The 22,831-nt window shown below is 41.8% G+C and overlaps 1 protein-coding gene across 2 annotated transcripts in view; it reads right to left on the bottom strand.

Annotated features, from left to right (window-relative positions):
- Positions 1 to 22,831, bottom strand: part of TMEM132D (transmembrane protein 132D) — a 264,129-nt gene that overhangs the window by 20,873 nt on the left and 220,425 nt on the right. For both annotated transcript variants that reach the window (XM_085321068.1, XM_085321069.1), the window contains exon 5: positions 22,175 to 22,318. In XM_085321068.1, the coding sequence (XP_085177194.1) occupies positions 22,175 to 22,318 (144 nt within the window). The remainder of the gene's footprint in view (positions 1 to 22,174; positions 22,319 to 22,831) is intronic.

The following is a 22,831-nucleotide window of genomic DNA, read 5'->3' as shown; positions in this document are numbered from 1 at the left end:
GAGGGATTGTCAGTTCTAATTATGCAACACATGCTGCAGCAACTGGTGGTTACCAAAGCCTCAGAAAGGACGTTTCGACTTTTGGAGATAGATTATGAAGTTTGGGCTGTGTTTTTGATGAAAAGAGCCACACTGGAGGGAAGGCGGGAGGAGGGGCAGGGCAGTCCTGGAGAAGTGGGAAGACCCCTTACGGCTTGTCCCTGGGCTGGGCCTTCCCAGCCACGCATCTCAAGGAGTTGGTCAGGCTGCGAGGGCCATGGATTTTTCCCAGCTGGCTAAGCCAGACAGGCACTGARAGCAGTAGCTCTGGTGAGGAGCTTCTCCTTCCATGACGGAAACCATGCTGCCTCCCCAGCCACATGCTTTCCTCCATAGTGTCCAGCGCTGAGCAGACCCAGTAGCCCGGGCAGCTCTGCCCCTCATGCCGTGGTACAGCAGAGACTTCACAGGCATGCCACGTCTCTGCTTCTGGGGGATTAGATGCTTCAGTCTTTAGTATTGCCATTTTCCAGCTGTTAAATGGGGACAATAGCGCTTTCTACTTCATAAGGCAACCTGAGGGCTGGGAGCATTAAAGATGCAATACTTCTGCCCAAGGATCTCATCTAAACCGCCGACTTTGCTTTCACTCCGGTAAGCTTTGATTTTACCCTAAAGGCCCTGCACTTCCGCCCTCCAACCAGAGGTGTCCTGCTCTTTCAWTTTCCTTCTAAAGGGTAGTGGGGTATACATAAATTTTAATTAGGGACACCACTGAGAACTGATCTGACCTAAGCCAAGTATGAAATCAGACCTCCCCAGACTTAAAGGAGGTGAGAGCCACACAGGAGAAGTGAATGAAAAGACACTGCTGGGAGAAGAGAAGGMCAAGATGAAAGGAGAGGAGAGAGTTTGAACTTTTCAGTGCTCTCACACTTCAGTGCCCCACAGGCAGAGACCTGCTGGCAACTCCTTAAGTTAAGCCATCTCTCAGCCAGCACTAATAGCAGAATGACCGAATGCTGCCAAACTTACTTCTGTAACTTCCATGCCATCCTGAGCAAGTGCATCGCATTTCAGTCACTTTGGCATCAGGAAACGGAGATTAAATGTGTTTAGCAATGACRGCCTTCAGAAGTTGGAGCTACATGGATAGTTTCCATCTTGGTGATWGGACACTTCAAACAATCTTCAAGATTTGTTCCTCTTTCTGACACTAGGTTTGCACAGGCAAAAACTAGTTCACTTCTGGCAAGTAGTCAGACACCCAACTTTACCACTTGGAAGGCAAAGGAAAAAATCTGTTGTGATACACATCCACTCATACCAAGCTCTGAAATATGGGCAACCATCTTCCAGGGATTGGGGAAAAATAATGCTGTTGCAAATCACRAGGAATTTCTCAGAGAGACCTAGGCCTTCCCAAGCCAAAAATGCCTTGCAGAGAAGCCCATAAGCAAGACAGTGCTCCAGCAGGAGAGCAACAGCCACAAGCACGTGAGTGCCAGAGGAAAGCTGGCATCAGCAAACCTGGACAGGCTGAAACATCAGAGAATGCTTTCCAAACTACATTCGCCRTTAAAGTAACTGCAAAGTCTATATCGGAAGGGAAGGTGTCCTTCACCACACCGGACTTGTGTGCTAGGATACTGAGCAGTAAGGGGATTTTTGTCCTCAGCTCTCCACTGACATAACCTTCTCTTTCCCCAGATGCATATTTCTGGACAACTGAAGATAAATAGCTCTTCAATTTAGAGTGAAAACCAGCACGTGGCCCTGAGCTGTTCGTCCCTCCCAGCAGCAAGCAGTGCCACACAGCTTGGCCGGCGCTGGGACCTCACTGGCGCGAGTGGCAGCACATCGGCGTGCCAGGCAGGTTCACAGCCTGATGCCCCTGTTTCAAACACCCTCCTGTGCGCAAAGCTGGCTCTAATGAAAACATCAGTATTGCTCTACCAGGCCTCCTACCACCTGCAAACATCGCTGCTCCTAATGCTTACTTCTCATTTTACATCTCCGAACCAGCCCCTCGCTGCAGTGCTCAGCCAGGTTCCTCCMGTGTCTCTCCAGGGATAGCGACTATCCAAAGCTGCTTCTCCCCTTCCTGAGCAAAGGTCGTTATTTTGACAAATTAGTTAAATCTTTCTCAGTCTGCAACGATGACCCTGAATTATTCAGTATGCATCTGTCTTCTCCCCTTACAAAAAAGGCCTGTAAGGCAATAAGTGTATTTCACTCGAGCCACTTCTTAAAGATGTAAGACAGTTTAGGTTCACTCCAATGCCCCTTGAAGTCAATGGGAGTCTTTCATTTAATTTTCATTTAATTAATTTCATTAAATGTGCAGATGATGCCAAGCTAGGAGGGGCTGCAAGTACTTTGGAGGACAGGATTAGAATTCAAAATGATCTCAATAGCATAGAAAATTGTCTGAAATAAATAGATGCTATTCAAGAAGGATGAAAGCAAAACAAACTTGGGTAAAAATAATTAAGTACAGAACAGGGGACAATTGGCCTGGTGACAGTAGTGAAGAAAAAGACCTGAAAATAGAGGAGCTCAGAAACTCTTCAACTTTAGGGATCACTGAGGACTGGAATAAAGGGCAGAACTACCATCCGCAGTGATTTTTAACATYTGCTTAGAGAAATGACTGTCAGAAGTAGTTTCAGTAGTTGGGCACAGAGTTCCTTTTTGGGCCAGCGTGAAGATTTCAGTAACMTTTTAGCCATAAATTTTGATACAAAACATACAATGTGCAAGTAGGCAGCATCCAGGCAATTTACATTATCTACGAGAAATGTGGGTTTTCTGGGTAAGAGGGAAAAATATCTCACATTTTCTCCTCAAATTCAGTACTCATCACATAAGTAACGGCATGTCCTCTTAACCGGAAAATATATTTTGGACACTAGTAGACAAAATCGAGCAACCCATTCGAAAGCCACTTCTTAAAGCTCCACTGAACATCTAGTCTGCAGCCTAAAGAAGACCCCAGTGTTCAGCACCCTTTCTGGTGACCTGGAATGAACTTTGCAGCAACATAATTTATATCATTAGAATGTAGTTAAATAAGTATGCAGCGAACAGACAACATAAATGCTATATGATACTTTCTTCTTCCCTTATAAGATGTGATAAAATGCTAAATATACTATGCTCACCTACATTTATAGCAGTAGTGGTGATAACTTATGTCACTTTTGTGAAGTGTTCTGATGTGCAAGACAAGCCATTGCCTGAAAACTGATTGCATCTCATTAAATCAAGAAAATTCAAGGAAAACATTACATTTAAAAGAAGGGAGCAAAGGCATCCTATTTTCCTCATACTGCTAAATGAAAGCCTRATGTGGTTAAATTATGGATCAATATTGTTTCATTTCTATGTCTCTCCCTCTRTGGTGTGTAATAAAGTAATAATAACAACAATAATGATGATGAACATTTTATATTTGAGCTTTTCCTATTATCTAACAGTGTTGCTGCATTTTTTTGGGGAAAAAAAAACAACAAAAACAACACTCCAAGCAGTGCTATGTAAAGCACGTGATTGTGAAGCCTCAGTGGTTATGACGTGTGTGTGTGTGTGTGTGTGTGTGTGTGTGTGTGTAAAGTTCTTTATATACATACATATATATGTAGTATAGATATTATCCTTACCGTGTAAATGAAAGAATGCAATGTTTAAGTATCTTCCCCCGTGGGCACAGCACGGGTCAATGATACACAGGGCTACAAACGAAGCTTCCTTACTCCAAGGCTTGAGAATTATCCACCAAACCATGAAAAGAGCTACACTTAGTGTAAATAGAAAAGTCTGGCCAGAAATTGCTTCCTCTCACAGACTTATTCTAGAAAAACTTATGAAACAAAACCCCACTCATTGAATGGGTAGAAGTCTGGGCGATGACTCAAGAGATGAAGTTGCTAATTCATCTCTGCCATATGACTTCAGAAAGATGCACTYCTTTCATTCATTATTTATTGTTTTATTCATAACTATTCAGACTGTCACAGGATCATYTCTGATATTGAATTGCAGTCCCAGGATCCAGAACTGCTGGAAGATGCAGGTGCTATTGTAATACAAATTTACTAAAAGAGACAGTAATAAACATGATAAGAGCAAACATCTGCATCTCGTGTCTATGCCTCTTACAGTGGAGGAGACAACAGCCCAGATTTCTGGGATTCAGTCTGGGATGTGCATGGGGCTAACAGTCAGCAAAGCAAAGGCAGTTCTTAAGATATGCTCAGGGTCAGTGTAAGATCAGAAAAAACATGTTGGCTTTTCTCGCCGTAACCGAAGAGAATTATCAGCCAAACCGCTCTCTATCTCTCAACCTGTCAGCCCTATTGCAGCTAATGGGGTTATATGGCAGCGCAGTCAAGGTGCCATTTGGCCTTCAAGTTAAAAGCACTTGATCTTGCTGCTCACTGGAGCCTACAGTTCCTCTGAGTTTCCTTTCATTTTCAAGAAAATGACACATTTAATAAAAGCTGCAGGATCTGGCTTCAATGAGGATGGGGAATCGAAGGTAGAGGKCAATTTGAAAGCATTATGTAGGATTTTAGCTGCTTGTTCCCCATTGACTCTAATGGGAGTCATGCTGCTTTGATCTGCCAAACGCTTTCACGCTTTTTCCCTCTTGACAGTCACTCATACCAYGTATCTGTTTCTTGTCAGGTCAAGGTGAGTCTTGAACTTGGTTATCTGAACTATCTCAAAATGACCAAACAATTCAAAAGAATAGTCAGASTATGGGAGAGAGCCTCTATCAGAAAGTGTATCACCCTGTTGTATTGACATGCCTTACATGTTCTCAGTGGTTCAAAGCTGATGATGTTAATAAAAAAGTTATATAGTTGATCAAGAAGGCCCTGTGAAGGTGGTTTCATGTGAAGACATCTTCAGACAATGACTGCAGGGTACAGAAGCTACAGGAACGAACAGGCAYGGTGTCCAGGTATGGCAGCTGGATCTCTTCCAGGGATCTCATACTACTCAATGCCTGTGAAGGACTCTGGACACTTAACAGAAGAACTGAACCAGACAGCACCATGACTCTCCCGGAGCGGGCTGGAAGAAGCAGAGCTGCTTCATGTAAACACTCCAGAGGCAGACAGCACTGACACGAAGAGGAAAACAGATGAAGCCATGTAGACATCTGTGAGRAACTTTAAGGGCAAGTAGAGAAATGGAAAATATCAGAGAGGAGTGAAAGACATGAGTTCCTCTCCCTCAACATGTCAGTATTGGAATGGGAAGGATAAACATATAACAAATGAATCAATGACTATACTACAACTGTTAAAGACATGTACTAAAATAATACCAAGAAAGATTTTTTTTTTTTTTTTTTAATACTCCTTCCATAGGAAACTCCTTATGAGGCTTTTAGTCTGGATTTGGCCTGATAAATTGAAAATTGATCTAATTAGTCAGCAAACTCTTCTGGAGTCACACAGCAGGGCTGGAATTCTCTACGGCACTACTAGAACTTGGGTGCTGAATTCCCCAAACAATCAGAGTGGACATCAAATTCTGCTAGGTCATTCTGAGAATCCCTCTCTGGAAATCAGGGTTGCACCCTAGGCAAAGGCTGGGCCATGCGTATCCGAGTCACTACAGAACTGCAACCGAAGAGACATAAGAGAAGGACTCACACCCGGATTTGCAAGCAGTCTTAACGTACCTGRAAAGACCTGCATCTCCTTTCAATCAAAGATACAGCCAACTCCAAAGAAACATTTACAAAAACATGTAACAATTGTCAAGCAGCAGCTTCACTTGCTTTTGTGTTGCTTATAGAAGTGTTATATCTTCACTACTCACTGAAAGAGTAACTGCTGTTACTCCCATATGAGYTGGCAGAAACAAATCTTCTAAAATAAAAGATCTCCTCTTGAAAGCAGCATTCACGGTGTGGGGAAGGGAAATTGGAATTAGTAGTTTTACATTCAGTTATTGTTATTATTTATTTGAATGAGGCAGGTGATGGAGCCCTAGCCCTGGGACAGACCCCATTTTACTAAACATCATACAAACACACAGCCACAAGCCTAAAGGCAGTCAATTTTCACATCAAACCCAAGCCTTTGACTGCTCTCTCTTGATTCACACATGTGTAAGCAAGCTCAGAATCACATCACACAAAAGCAGTGCTTCCAGAAATACTACCACACCACTGACTRATCTCCAGCACTTACTGTTGCGGGTAGCGCTCTTGGAGTGGGAGGAAGGAAGGTTGCAGGGATGGTATGTCCCTGCTGCTGCTGCCTTTTAGTTTGGCAACCTGTGCCCAYGCTGGTGATCCCTGCCTGATTTCTGAGCCCCTCAAATGAGAGGAATGGCATAGTTTCAGTCTGTTCCACTTAATCTTTTGCTTTGAAAAAATTGCTATATTGACAACTGCTGAGACAACAGGTCACGGTGAAGGGAGTGAACTACCTAGCTTGGACGGCAACTCTGAGTACACCTATGTGACAGAGCAGAGCTGTTTTGCTGACTTCTTAGCAGGTTGCTAAGAGGATTTCTTTTTCTTAAGCTTCAGAAATTGCTGCAAAGGCAAGGAGTGCTTGGGTGAAGGGAGCAGCTTTCATAGTAAGGATCTTCAGGAATTGCTAGTTTAGAGGTTACATGGGTACGTGAAGGCTACTATACTTCTTCACAGGGCACATAAGTGATATGACAGTGCATCCTCTCAGATCCTCTCTGGCATTTCACAGATACACTTGCTCTTTTATAAGGACCTCATGGCCAAAACCCAGCACCACTCACTCACTCAGTGTTGGTATGGTACCAGACATGCCCAAATTCTTCACTCTGCAGTGCTTCCCTATGCTAATCTGCAATTCCTGCAAGTAAGCATACGCTGGCCTAGAAGGCAGCACCTGGAGCAGCGGGGCCCTTGGTTTTCAGACAACATGAACAAAYTGGACAGCTCTCCATTACGCAAAGTTCCCTGGAAAAACGCACATTCAGACAACGCTCTCAGCACACTGAGCTGGTGGGGGCCCAGTCTGGTTTTATCCTTCACACTCATCAGTGGGCTGAGTAGACAACAGATGACAGGGGCTAAAAATTAATGCAATTTAACCAAGTGCAAGCTGCTACTGCAATTCCAGATGCTCATAAACTTACCCTTTGTATCTAAAATAGAGCAGAGAACAGGCTCATTTGGTRTCCCTGTGCTTGCTAATGATACATTTGTTACTACTGCTTCAGTGCAGCAGATTGCAAGGTTCATTGGCATCCTGTCACCCTCCTCTTCCCTGCTGGCACCCTGCTTGTGCCATTGCTCAATAGTGCTTGACCTCAAGAACTACCACGAGAAAACTCAAATACACACACGGATTGCCGCTCACCTATCCACAGAAGAGTAAGGCCAAGCAAGAGTGAGTACTTCTTCATGCAGTATGGTGCACAAAGGGATTGAGAAAACCTTCTGAACTTCTCAGAAAATTATTTGCTTTGAGATTTTTGGGTGAACTATTCAACTTCSTGTTTCCCTCTCAGGTGAATACAGGTTGTCTGCCTCAGGAGGATTCTACAAAGGACTCGCTGAGATTACTCGTATTTTTTTCAGAAGCACTGTTGATCCTTAGCATGCAAAATCATCTCACAGAAAGAGAAAAGCTGACTGCAGAAACAGTGTAGTTTGTAACTAGGCTCTTCTCTGCTATGTCTTACCCCATCTCCAGTATGTTTGCACATGTCTCAGTGAGCTGAGATACAGCAGTTAAGAAGAGGCTCCCTAATTCTTTTCCTTTGTTTGTTAGAAAAGCAGGACTCCATATAATGAAGGTAAAAAGCAAATGAACTATTAACAACAGATCCATGATCGCTCTGAAACCTCAGTGTGTAGTTCCTCTAAATGTGCTTCCTCCCACCATCATGTGGMCTGGAAGAACCAAGCTATGCTTTAGATTCATTGGCTTCCATGTTTTACATGAAGTGATACCAAGAAAGAATTATTGAGCATCTCAAATGTAGAGAGGAGATCTTAGCACAGTTTCATCTGGATCTTTGAGACTTCTTCCCTTAGGCATACAAGCAAGGGAGATTTTAGCTTCTTTGCATTCACAGATGCATATGTCTAAAGCCTGAAAGCCTTTCACTAGTTAAAATAAAATTTTCCAAATCAGCACTTGGATGGAGAGATCACTCACATGACATATGTCTGTCCTACCAGCTTTTTATGTACAAAACACCATTCACAGAAGTAGCCTGGCCAACTCATTTCACTGAAATTACTTTCTTTCATATCCTCATAGCTAGCTWGTATATAAACATTGTTTTGTTAGGCTCTTTGGACAAGAATAATTTCTCACTCTCATATCTACRTGGAAATCTTCTGACAAAATTTATGAGCAAAGGTAATTTTCCACTTGATCAATGTAAGCTTTTTCCTATTTTCTGCACAACTTCTTAATAGAGTGCATGTATACTATGGGCGCATGTTCCCCTGTAATATATTATTCCTCATACAATTTTAAACAGGGTTCACCTAGTTTAAGTAAATCTGGCTTTTTCAGCTGAAAGTTGTGTAGCCTTAGAGATTCCTTACCAGACAAGTAGATGMTCTTTTTAACACATTCAGTTTCTGACTTTCATATCTTGCACTAAATCAGTCTCCCTTTTGTGATTTATATTTGTGTCAACGCCCAATTCTATTACAATTYTCTCTTCTGCATTCTCAATTTCCTCTACTATTCTTTTTTGGCTCTATAATATCATTTCAGTGGCTAGGTAATAGGCTGTCACTTCACATTTATGAACTGAAACACAAATGCGCATTATTACTTTATTTTTATGAAAGTCCATGATAACTAATGCACTGATTGAATTTCTACTAAGAATCTTTATATTTGGTTTCATGAGATCTGGTCTCCCACATCTACTCCTCCAAAAAACTTTTACAAATATATTTACATATTGAGTAGATCATTATAGTTCTTTATATCCCCGCCCTAGCGGCTTTAGAAGCTGCTATGGATTTAGGCAGGAGCTTGATTAGAAACTGCTCTTTTCAGGCTACTTTTCATGTGAAAGGGAAAAATAGGACTCTTACAAATGAAAGACTTTGATATAACCCAAAGGAAAGCCCGAGGCTAGTCAGATAACTGTTTAGTGGAACAGACAATTAGACAGTAGGAAACCATGAGGGTATCCCACACTCTGGGCAATTCATTTTATTCCTGTTTATACTCCTGTAACAAAACCACATTCAGTAGTTTGCCTCTGTTTTACAGTGATATCAATGCAGGCAGTACCAGGTTATTTTCAGCAGGTTTTTTTTTTCCTTCCTTATTTCCCTTCTTTGATGAACAGGGAATATCTTACCCACAGAGATGTGCTCCATTCACTCTTGTATCCCCAGCTTTGGCCCCCCTGCACTCCTGTCATGTTATAAAGAGCAAAGCAAATATACGAGGGATTCCCAACCGAGGAAAGCTGGAGCAGTCRCTGCAGCATCAGCTTCCGACAAAAAGGCTGTGTTGGGGCTGTTCTCAGGAAGAAACAGCACACCAAGCTCCCGTCAAGCCTGCCTGAGAAGCAGTCTCATTAACATTAAAGTCTTTAAAATTCATTGAAATTTAGGGCAGCCTTGAAGCATCCGTGAAATTGGCTAGCAGCAAACTGTTCAGAAGTGGGATCAGGCTTCAGGAGACAGAAATGTCTCCCACTTCACCCTGCCCAGTGCACTGCAAGTACCAGGTGCATCTAAAGAGAGGGCTTTGCACCGCAACTACAGCCTTTTCAAACAGAAAATGCAATTACAGCAGTGTAGTATGTCTGGGGATTCAGCACAGCTTAGTACAACTGGCTGATGAATGAAATCTGTCCTACTTTTGGTCAATGGATGTCAGCTGCTCACTGCAAGACCTTGCCAGCAAGTAGTTCATATTTCTTTCTGATCATGCCTCTAAACTGACCTCTTGAATTATACCTCCTACAGAAACCTGAAAAAGTTGAATACTCAACTCCTATTGGGCTATGGGAGCTCAATTACCTTAAATCTYGTTGAAAACCTCAGCCTTAGAATCAAGTTGTTTTTCTAATCTACCCTTGAATACCCTTACTAGATACAAAATCAAGTAAATCACAGATCAGATAAAGCCAWTTTCTGGCAAGCCCAGGGAGATCCACTGTAAAATAAAGGGCAGTTAATGACCTACAGGATTGTCATCATCTTGACGTATTATACTAACTTCTGGCAAAAGGATATGATTAAACATAATTGTTTAAACTAGAAGTTTGCAAACAGCTGAGCATTTCACCCTTAACAGTGTGTAAAGCAGACGACTCATCTTTTACTGCTGATGACAGAGTGGGAAGGAGTCCTGGACCCTTCCAACTTTGATATAACACCTCTACAGCACTCCTTACTTGATCTATTTCCTGTGCTGTTGAGCAAAGGAAATCCTCTCCCATCCAGTATGTCTCCATAATCATTTTCATCCATGACCCTAGTAAAATCTGAATTGTATCTTTTCTACAGTTTTTCTGTGTTGGACATGTTATGCCTTTTAATATTTCATTCCATGGCTTCAGTTCTCGACGGCAACAACCCAACTGACCGACGAACCAAGAGAGCTCTTTTCAGTAGTTAGCTCTGCTGGAGACCAATAGACAGGATTGCAGGATTGCATCCAATAGATAACTGCCAGGTCTGCATATTAAATTGTACACGATTATGTTGCTCATGCCGATGCATAGCCTTTCTATCAGGCTGAGCTCCAAAGAAGTGTGCATCAATGAAGAGAGCCCAGTTGAATCGACTTAGAGGACAGGGAATGGGAGATGAGATTAGACACACACATTGTTTACCCTGGCAACAAAGGGGACAATTTAGAAAGCAACTTGTCAAGGTGTCTTCAAAAATTAGTATAAGTACATACAATTATATTGCCAGAGGGGATGTTTCCTATCCCTCCTGCCGGCCTGTGCGAAATCGCTGTGATGAAATTCTCAGCCCTAGGGAAACAGCTGCTTTCGAGATTTGTTACAAGCTTGAAGCTCAGCTCAGCCTCATCAAAATGTGTGAAGAACTTTCAAGGAAACACGCACTGACTTACGGCTATGGCACCGAAACTGCTAAAACTGACTCTGACTGATCTTTGCTTTCAGTGTTAAGCTGATGCCAAACTAAACTACCCAGCGATGCTGAGAGTTGTGCTTAGGCCCCAAAATTGTTCTCTATAAGGACTAGACTTTCTCCTCTGTTCATCAGGATAAGCCCAGAGCAATTCTACTAACTACAGTGGGTTAGCTCAGGATTTCCAGTGGCAGAAATGAGATCCGATTCTGGCCATACGGGTTGAACACCACGTATAATCAAACTCCTGCGGGGGACAACTCTCTCTTCTAATCATTAGTGGAAACTGCGTGCATATATGCGAGACTGACCCCGATTTCCTCTTCTAGTGACAGTCACGTACAATTAATCTAATGCTTATGACAACACATAAAACATAGTTTTGTACACATCCTTTGTGCCTTTAGATGCCTACTCACCGGAGGAGTTATACTTTCCTTCATTACTGAAGTTTTACTTCTCCCCCTCTGGCTTTTAGTAGAATGAAATGGGGCATGTAATGGCCCATGGTCTTCACAGGTTTCACTTCTGGCATCAGCACCCAGGTCTGCTCAAAGAGCTTTGAAATCTCAGCCAGTACAACAGTTTTTGCTAAAATGCTAGAGGAAATTGCTGAAGGTGACAAATCCTGAAGTCTAAAGAAGATGCTTTAAATTTACTTAGAACAAAACCATTTACATTTGTAAAATTACTTGCTTGCAAATAATCAGTATATTTTTAATAGTAATTGTATGGAAGAGATTATTTAAGTTGCAAGAAAATGGCAGCTTTCTGTAATACCCACCTGCTCTAAATACATGCTTATACTTTAACTAAAATTGAACAGCCATTAAAGCCAGTTTTTATAGGTATTTAGGTTTCTAATCCCCAGTTAAATTAGTTGGATTTGACTGCCTAAATAGCTTCAAAAAAACAGACTTATCATCCAGTAACCATTTAAACAAGGCAATACTACAAGATAAGGCTGAAAAAGAAAAGTTATTCACCATTTCTGCAGGTAGCTGATGCATGAAAAATAATAGCACTAATGTGTCTTACAAATAAATGCAACACCCACGCCATGATTTTAGAAGAGGCATTATACGTATTCTGTCACATACGTAAAGCATGAAAACTATTACATATAGCTATTTTTGATAACASAGTGGACTCAGATAACCCCTTGTATTTGGAGATCGCAAAGCACTTTTCAGATGTTTGTTACTTATTTCCCTATACTCCTAGAAATCATTCAGAAGAACTACATTTATTTTATAAATAACTGCAAAGAGACAGTGCAAGTAAACTGATAGCCAAAAGTCATAACAGAAATCGAGGAAGAGCTGAGAACACAGCCAGGACTACACTGCACTGGGTACAGTGGGACAAACCCCATAACATCTACCTCCAAAACATACCCCTTCTGAGCAAATTTAAAAATAGTAATTCTTAAATTTGACTATTCCACTCCTGAAACATCTCTGGAAGAGGACAAATCAGCTCTCCATAAGGTACATATACTCTGCCCAAGCTTACCCAGCTCCCTGACTGGAAGCTGTGCACTTCYGCAAACCTAATCTTGAAGGAGGAACTGCACGTTCTGCACAGGTAACCAACAGTGCTTAGGAGACATTAGGATCCCACTTTCGCTTCATCCCCCTGACAAAACAGTGCTTCACAAGCTGGTTTTGCCAGCCTAATAAGACCCTGCAGCTAAGTATGTTATCATCTGGAAGTTGTTAGAAAAGATTGCCAAGGGGACCAATACAAGACAACTAAAAAATTGGCAATCCAAAGGGTGAGGAAGGATAGGAACACAGAGAATCTGATTTAACACAAAGTAAGCCCAGAAATAGTAAAAGCAGCAGCAACAGACGGTACTGAGCAGCCGGATAGCCACTACAGAAGAACTGCAGAGCGAGTGAGAGATGGGGCTGAGCAAGGATGATGGATGGGCCGGAAATCACTGGSTGACTGTTGGTGTCAAGAGCTGGGGAAAGAGGTTATACAGACCACCTCCCATACCATACAGTGTCCTCACATTCACTCTCCCATGCATATATGGAAAGAAGATGGACAAAACACTACTCCGTGGCTATCGATAGCCACCTATGTTTCACTATTACARTTACAGTAGAACTTCAATCTGCAAGATTTCTTCCCGAATTCAGAGGTCCTCTGGGAGCACTCAGAAATTCAAAGTATTCCTGCCCGCAGCGTCAAAGGGAGATGATCAAATCAGACAGTCTGTCACTTGAGCAGAGATTCCTTGCTCAGATTTATCTAAGCATTTAAAGGAATATATATTGCAATGGCGCTGCATGCTATGCATCAGCATGTGAAYTTGTTATGCATTTGCTATGTGCTGATATTTCCCCAGCTTCCATTACATCTCTGCATATTTCTTCCCTCCTGTAAATTAATCCTTGATCCTTAATCCTTGTGTAGCGAGCACAATTAGCTACCTAATAGGGAATAGGAAAAGAATTGGAAAAGTACTCTATTTCAGTGAATGAGCCACCAAAATCCGAAACTTATCTTGCCTAAGTCAATTCTTTTAGCCAGAGGCCTAATGTACAGAGTCCTCACCTGCAAAGCTTGAGGCAGAGGGTTACACGCTCGTCTCAGTGAAGCCCTAGAAAGTCACGCAAAACAGTCCAGAAGGGGGATAAAAGAAAAACAGTCTTCAATCAGCAGGTCGGCACAAACTCTGTTACATAGGACATCTAGAAGTATATCTAAAGCTTTTCTCAGCCACTAATATTTTATCATGACATTCATTTTTAAACGTTATGATTAAGTTAAATTAACATAAATGCTTCATAAAGAGTCTGTGCTCTGTCCTAGGTAAGGTTGTGTGTGTATAATTAACATTCATAATGATAATGCTTAGATAGTATACATTATGTAAAGATATAAAAGCACTTTTCAAGCRTTTAGTATTAATGCTCTTCATCTGCCAAGGTAATGCAGAGGCACTGCACATCTTTTCTAAGTGTCTATGCTGAGACAGACCAAACAGACGCCATGCTGAAGGCCACGGCAGCACACGGTGCCACAGCTGGAAGCACAAGCCAGAGACCACGCCGCAACCACCACGTTTCATCGCGGCATCTCAGAACCGTCCAAAGGATTACGCAGTTGCTATCCAACCTTATTAAGGCACAGGCAAATGAAATGAAAATCTGAAGCRTCACACACTGTATGCAGAGCTGCGCCCCCAGTAGAATCTGCAGGTCCTAAAATGCAAAGCCAGAGATTAACCACTAGAGCACACTTTTCATCATTGCCTATGGCAAAGAAAGGACTAGACATAATTACTAGTCCTAGGATTATTATATCCTTTTGACCTCTCAATTTACCTAACATTCACTGGCTCTCTTTTCCTTCCCATATGTATGTCCTAGATAAAGCCCCTAGTTCTTCCAATTGCCTCTGAGAATGCCAGGAGTCCTCCAAGTATCCCATATCTAATATTCAGGGTAATTAAAGTTGTTTCTCTAATAACTCCAGGTTACCAGTCAAATCTTCAGCTGCTATTCATCAACATAGCACTAGTACAATCAGAGGGATCTAAGCATTTTAAAATCAGCTGAAAATACGTTGCCACATGTATTTCTGTTTTAATAAAAAAAATCCCTTCTGAAGCTGGTATAATATCTGCACATTCCCGCAAATGATAAACAAAAGCAAAGTCATTTCATGGCTATGCTATATCTGAAATGTCCAGAAAAAAGTCCTAAATTGGAYTGAGAAAATAGCAAGTTATATGGTATATTGTAACTTTTTACTGGGTGGTAATAAAGCAACACAGAGTTTGTGTCCTCATCTCAAGGATGGTTTAGAGCACGCATGAAGTGCTATAAATACCATGTCTTCTAAAAGAAAGTGGCAGACAGCCACGGGAAATGAAGAACAGAGTTTTAAAAGGTAAAGGGAACATTTTAAGAGAAAGAATCAAAACTCAACTATTAATGCAAGTTCCTGTTTTGGAGACAGGTACTATTGGATCACACGAGGCTGTTTAGCATTCATTCGTGTCAACGCAGCACCGTGTGCTTCGGTGGCACTGCTGCCGACCCACGCTGTGCGAGGGAGAAGGGAACAGGGTTCCTCTTTTCTTTGAGATAATAGAGTAATTCTCAACGCCAGGATTCAGCTTACAGTGAGTTGGGTTCTGAAAGCAACTGAGCTGCTTTGAAGGGCAGGGTGACCCGACTTTCCCAGGGTATCTAGGAACGGGCAGGGTATCGAGCTTTCACRCTACAGAGCCAATACTCGGGCATAGGCTGGGCACTTGGAAGACCTTCATTACCAGGGTTTCTGAGCATCCTCACCTGGAGGTTCACAGGCACGGTGCTGGGGTAAGCCCAGGTTCTTCCAAATGGATGGTACTAGACTAACAGTGTGATAGCATGAAAGTGCCTGTGCRAAGCCCTAATTTCACATATAATCTAAGTGAACATACAGTTGGAAGAAACACTCCTGGTTTCCTCTTGCTCTCAGCTACCAATTAACAGTCCTGTGTCACSTCTGTCCCTGTGCTGGCACAAGCACCATAAGCATCTGAAACGGGCTCAGTCAGGGAAGGGGGAGCTGAGCAGGCAGACAACTCTCCAAAAGGAAAAAATAAACTGATTCATCCTCACTCAGCTGCACTCACAGCGAGCAGAAGGAAGGGATGGCAGCGCTACATCAGTTAGCTTTAAGCAGCCACCGAATCACGCCTGCGCGACTATTTAAAACGCTGGGGACGTTCAGCAGCCCCTTGTGGGATAAGCAAGYGAGGAGATCAGCTCAGGCAGCTCGTGCGAATCCTCAGGCTCTGAGACYGAACAACCTTTTCCAGAATCTCAGAGTACCCTCTTCTCCAACCACCCAAACAATCCAAAAGTATCAAAAATAAAATTGCAATTATCTAGCTGTGAAAAAAACAGTTCTGCAAACCAAGTCATTATGATTTCTTTCTTATTTCTTACACTCACAGATGACTGCTAGCTGTGTACCTCTCGTCATAAACGATTCAGATTAGTGGAAGTGAAGCMACAGGCCCTGCTCCATTACTTGGAAGAATTCCTCACTCAGATCCTCTTYGGTGTCACTGTGAAGATATTCTTCAGACCTTGTCTCACTTTTTATCGACAAGGACACACTCGTCCCCAGAATGGAGTAGAAATATCAACAGAAAAAAGATTCTYGTCACCAACTCTAACAGAGCATGCATTCTTTCCCAGCAAGCCCAAAGAGCCARATCTTTGCTATCTTCTGTAGTATTTGGAGGAAAACTCAACCCAGTAATTACTTGGACTTCTCTGTTACAGATGGATTTTTTTTTTTTAATCTTATATGCTTATAGCCTTTCATAAATAAACTGTAGTCAACAGCAACTGTCCCAGTCATACTGGCAGTTTCAATATGGATGATTATAAAAACACAAACAACAACACAAAAACACTGTTATTTTTCAAGACTCACATCAGAATACTGATTTGGTAGAAAATGACAGAGGTAAACCCAGTAACTTCAACAGCTCTTGGTGGGCTTCAGAGGACTCCTGGGAGATGTGGAGCTGTTGCATCACTTCTACAGTCAAAACTCATCTTTGCCATTCCTGCTTTTCCTACCAGGAAAATGTAAAAATCATTCCTGCTCCCTCTAAAATCACCATTAGTGGTCTGCAGACTGAACTCAGTGGTTTAGCTTAAAACTTTTGATACTGCATTTTTCTGAGTTTGTCGCATCTTCTCTGACCACTAAACAGATCAGAAAAAAGATTTTATTTCCCACAGTTGTTTCATCCTAAGGTGGAAAGTCCAGAAAGATACTGATGTCAGAGACTGAACTGAAACGATAGGACATGATTTCAACATTTTTTATGAGAATGAAGTGTTTAGACATCACAGAAAATATAAATATCCATTTGTTGACGTAAATCAAATGTTTGTTTCAAGATGGATCAAAATTACTCATGATGGAATAAGGCAGTTCAATTCGGAGAGAAACCACATTACACTGTGCAAAATCACAGCAGATTAAACYTGATCTTCATCCAACTCCCAAGCTGGAGATTTATTTTTCCATTATAAAAATTTTGCCCTGCACAGCCATATCCCCTGCAAATGTGTGATCTAGCCAAAATCCCAYTTGCTGATGAGGAAGCATTTGCTTTGAAATCTTTCAAACTCCGCTGATCACATCCAATTTTCCCCTCCTATTCAGGTGTCCTGAACCACAGGCGATCAAACCCGCACGACAGCTTCACCTAAGCGCTTCTGACTTCTCACTGGGTGAGATGTTAGGCTGCATCAAGCCTTGATAAGCATCTTAAATCATACTCAGCTTGGCTTAAATTCAAGAAATCGCTGGAAATTTGGGATTCTTCTTCTGTCTTTTTTTTTTATTTTAATTTTTGTGCATCTTTACATTGCCTCCACTTTTTGGGCCCGTACCTTGATCTGCAGCCATGAAAGCAGAAACTGAAAGCTCGTSTAACGGCAGGCGTCCTGGAATGAGCTGTGGAAAGAGTATTGAACGGGCTGCCACCAGTAGGGTGGCTGTGAGAAGCGGTAGTACTGGAACGGCCAGTACTAAACTAAGGACTGAATAAATCCTGGACCCAGTTATCTTTTCCCTTTGATTTTATACCCTGTCACTCCACTGACTTTAAAAGAATTCAGCTTTCCCCTGAAGTGCTCCAGTGTAGGGAGGAGGAAGAGAAACAGCTGTTGCAAGTTTAATGTTTTAAAACACTATGTGCTTCAGGCTATTTCAGATGCTCTGATACTTCAGTTTCTGTAAAGTCTGTCACTTGGCTAGAAGGAGGTTACTTTGCCACAGATAAAACTAAGTTTTACTGAAAAATGTATTAGTGCACAGTAATATTTTACAAATYGCCAAGTGCACTGTTACCCCCTCCAGTGCAGGCTGGCGTGGAGGGAGTGAAGCCACCAGCTAGCCCCCGTCCGGCCAGCRCCGGCCCTGTGGCCGCAGGCTTTGCTGCTCTCCAGCCCGCTTGATACCGCGAAGTGCCACGTCGCTCCTCCCGCAAAGCCCCACCGGGGACAGGCACAAATGCTAGAACATCTGTCCTACGGCCAGGGCTGCTGCTTCGGGGAACGAGGTGGGAGAGGCGGGCCGCGCCGTGATATCCCGCGTCACGTCTCCACCTGGGACACACTCCTGCAGCTCTGGGGAAGCCCTACTACACCAGCAGGGACTCTTCCCCACCATCCCTTCTGCCTCCAGGAGTTTGCTGCTAATACAGGCAGACATTACTGTGTCTGTACTCYGTTTTACATCCTTATCTGTTAGCCAAGAATAAGTACAAGCTGCTCTAGAAGTAAATAAGCTACAGGAATCACGTTAGACAAGCATGTAATTTTGGGTAACACTCAGATTTTGAATGTACTCCTCTACAAAATACACCATGTAGAGTGTATAAATAAGGGCCAGAGAAACTGTACCCTGTTCCCAGTGCTGGCACTGCTCACTGTGACTTCTGGCAAGGGACTTCTGAGCAGAGCTGAGACTAGATTGGAATTTTTGGTTAACTGGTAGAACAAAATCAGTCTAAAAATGCTTCCATTTTGGGGCAACTGGAAATGGAGATTTTCAATTATCTCATCAAACAAAAAAGCCAAAAACCCAAAGCACTGGAAAGAGATGCTTTGGAGGCTTTTTTTAGGTTTTGCTAAGCCTTGAAAAATGTTATTTTGAAATGGAAATGTCTTTTTAAAATGAATGATTAAAACATGATGATTTTTCCTCCCTCATCTCCTAGTTCTTCATTTAAATTTTCTTGTAAATTTGACCCATATTAACATTTCACCAAAACCAATCTGCTCTGTTYTACAGATGAACTGTATTTTCAGAATGGCCCATGACCAATCTCTCTTTCCTCCGAGGTCAGTCAGTGTTCTACCATCCTCTYCAAAGGTCAGAACTTCATTAAGAGCACTTTCAAATTTCTCTCCTTAACTTGCCTGTGTCTCAGATTGCTCATTTGTGAAATAGAGTTTACCACATTCCTCTGCATTTTGGCATGGCTACTGTGTTACTCTGAGCCAAATCATTTCAGACAATCATTTGTCATTAACAATGCTGTTTTAATGGACTAAATTCTGTCATGACTTATTCAACCAAGTTCAAGTAGATGCAACTTGGCAGGATATGAGTCAGTGCAGAATTTGGTCCAGCTCTTCAAAGTTCTTTGAAGTCCCACATGAAAGAAGTGAGTAATAAATGCAGCCCTGAAACTATGGGTAGAACGAGGCATCATCCTTCTGCAAGGAAAATGAGTGTAAACTCATCACTAATCAACACACACAAAAAAMCCCCCAAAAAACAGAGATAAGAGAGTAGCCAGGAAGACATAATCAATCTGCTAGATACTACTTGACAGATGCTTTAAAAAACAGGAGTAAAGAGGATGGCACAAGGAAATGTAATCTTAATCTTTATATTTCAACAGACATTTTAAGCAGATGTTTTCTTTCATTTTATATTAACTACTCTAATGTCCAGAGAACAGAAACTCTAATTACTGCTGCAAGCTGAAGGCTGGCTGCTAATTATATATCTTTACCTTCATTAGATAAGATTTCTGTGGATAATGCTAGGTCTGAAATAGAGCAGGTGAACTGAGAAATCAGAGATGCGTTTTCAGTTAAAAGTTTACTTTAAATCGGTGGGTCACACTAATGCTGGTGAAATCTGCCTTTCAGTGCCCAGGAAGTGAATTCTGCTGGGATGTTTGCAAAAGCCCAGAACGTCTTGATCTCCAGCTGGTGATTTACTGCTTTGACACAGGTCCTATCATTAGCCTGGTTGTGTGAAAGTGTGTATGTGATCAACATTACGCATGCTGAACACTGTAGGTATATTCATGTACTTACAATTAGTGACAGGTACATATTTAYGCAGGACTAGCACTACTACGTCTTGGCTGGGATTACAGCTGAGCAAATTACATACCAAAAACGGTTGCAGATTCACATCAGCCAAAAGCCTTTCGCAAATGAATGAATATGCCCAATGAGTACGCTAAATCATTTTGATTAACTAAAACTTTGGAAAACAAAACTGTTCTTGTGAAATATCTTCCAAATGATATATTTTGCACCCAAATTATTTCTTGTAGTTCTCCAAAAAAACTGAAAAGTTAATTAATATGCGTGAAGATTTAGTCCATTAACTGCTACAATACAAGGCAATGAACCCAAATAATTTCTTTCTGCTTTTAAACTGAGATTCAGTCCATCAGTTRCTGTACTTGGCAGACACACTAGGTTCAAAAGGGCTCACAGAAGCAAAAGAATGGCTGGATTAAGACAGCCAGGAAGGCACGGTTAATCAGAAAATACTTGCATAGAGGCTATTCAGAGAAAGAGAAACACTAAGCAGATTTTAAAAAGGAAACAAGAATAATGCCGTACCTTTAAACTGCTTGGGCTCATCTTGAGTATAAAGAATTATCATGAAGGAATTACAGAAAACTAGTCCAATGGATGTAAACATTGCATTTTTTGGATGAAAAAAGCTCAATAAAGATCATCTATGCATCAATTACCGTGCTACAAGCTGTCACTCCCTCTCGGTCATAAACTTACTGAACTTGTAAGTAAGCCTCAAACTCTCAACAGTTTTACCATCTGATGGTAGCAACCATGTACCTGCATTTGTCTTCCAAGAATATGTCACAGAGTACTAAGCAAGCCCTCTGGGTGCTAGCTCGCAACACTGGCACAAGAACCAAATTCAGCTCAGTGCTTCTGAAGGAGATAAAATGTCCACTAGGAAGGACCTATTTCAGCTAATGGGGCCCAGGGAGGGTTGCTTTGGAGCTAAACGCTACCCTCAGCTGTTTGAATCCAGATTAAATTGAACTARCATAGCAGGGAGAAAGCTTAGCATTCCAGTCAGCTTTAGGCTAACGAAAATTTTGCAAAGGCCAAGTCCTCAATATGGTGCAGTTCACAAAAGTTAATGGGATAACCGTGATTTCCAGCAGCTGAAGGGGTGGCCTGTAGTGTTTATAATCATTTTGTGACATTCTGGTTATATTAAAAAAAAAAAAATCAATTTTAACTTTTATTTGTAGTCATGTCTCTCATTTCCTTTTCTAAAGTGACAGCCACTTTTAAGTTTGTGAAAACATAAAAGTTGCTGTAGACAAGCCAACATTTTTCTCATCATGCTGGAATACCTCGTATTGTATCTCCCATGACTGCCACTGCTGTCCATGTCTTCCACTACCATTAACACGTGCTAACCATTAACYAAACTCAGCAGAAATACGCAGGACTAACAAGCTTTTAGTGGTAATACTGATATAAGTTAACATGGCCTTCAAGAAAAAACAAGTGTTTTTGAGAGTCTGGCCTGTCCCTAAGATTCAACAATAAAATGGTGGTTGGAAGCCACTCCTGCAAACACTCTCCTCAGCGCTGGCCAGGGAAGTACACGCTGTGGGTCAAAGTAGCAGCGTATTATTGCCTGTTATTTATCTTCTGAAGAAGTTTACGCTATCCAGCAGTTCTACAGAGTAAGTCTTCCACTGGACATATGTCTTATCCAGTAGTTCCCAGGCTGTGATTGGTGGGCAACATGTTTCCTGTGAGACCCTTTAGTAGTAGCTGTGGCCAAAGAAAATTCCAAATTTGAAGCTAGTGTTGTTTGCCATACTCTACTGGGTCAGTAGCAGGAACAGACCTGAACGCTGAGTTACATGGCTCCCGTTCCAATGCAGCAAATCAACAGTCAGTGGATTATCTCCTTCTCAAGGACATCAGCTGACAATCCTCCTAACCCCCCAYACCCTTTCTAGCTGGAAAGCACAAAGGCAATGGTGAACTCAAAGTATTTCAAAGGTGAGAAYTGACAGACAGTTCCAAATGTATGAGATGCAAGATGGAAGAGGTGGGATTTTTTTTGTTTTATTGCTCCACCGAACTAATCTACACAAAACAATGATAATAAACCTTTGTCTTTCAGCAGCAGAACAATTAGGAAGGGATTAAACTAGCCATCAAAGGAGAAAGAACTTGTCATGTTAGAGAAYGCCAACATTTTGCAGGGCCACTGCCTTTTGGTAATGAAGCAATATGATCCTACCTTAATGACATCTTCATCTGACGATTTGCACTCCACAGACTCCAAAAGATCAGTCACAGTCCCATCATCTTCCACAGAGACCACTTTGACAGGGACAGCCACAGTTTTCCCAGTGAGAATAGCCGTATTCAGGATCTCTGCTTCCTAAGAGACAAAAAAAGCCCTCTGGTTAATATATTTTGCTYTTACTTGTTTAATATTGCCTAGATTCAACTTTACATTAATTTGTAATGGCTATTCCAAGAACCCCTAGTACACTAGGCAGAACAGATAAATTTGATAAATTTGGAACCAAACTCCAGTCGAGATCAGTGCTGTTAAAGCATTAGTCATGCCCTAACCACTATTTCATAAATACTAATCAAGTGCCAGAGCAAACTAATCCCCAAGGAACCACCTTACATCTCATTAWGAAGATGTACCTTGCATTTAGCAAAAGTGAAGTCTCCATTCCGAGCTCACTAATGATCRCACGAAAATAAGATTTTAGATCTTGGGTTTTTTACCCACAAAAGCTTCCTTCTGAAAATTTACCATAGTTATTGAAGCTCTATGACACCACTGGATTAACACTGTCCACATTTAGAGYACAGAAGTACTGTATAATGGTTAGGACACAAGTCTGAATTGAGGAAATTCAGAAGTTCAGCACTTCTA

Source organism: Rhea americana, unplaced genomic scaffold (genome assembly GCF_003343005.1).
Source record: "Rhea americana isolate MKP2758 unplaced genomic scaffold, rheAme1 scaffold_68, whole genome shotgun sequence".
Lineage (NCBI taxonomy): Eukaryota > Metazoa > Chordata > Aves > Rheiformes > Rheidae > Rhea > Rhea americana.
Note: the sequence above shows the minus strand (reverse complement) of the source record. Positions and strands in the feature narration are given on the sequence as shown.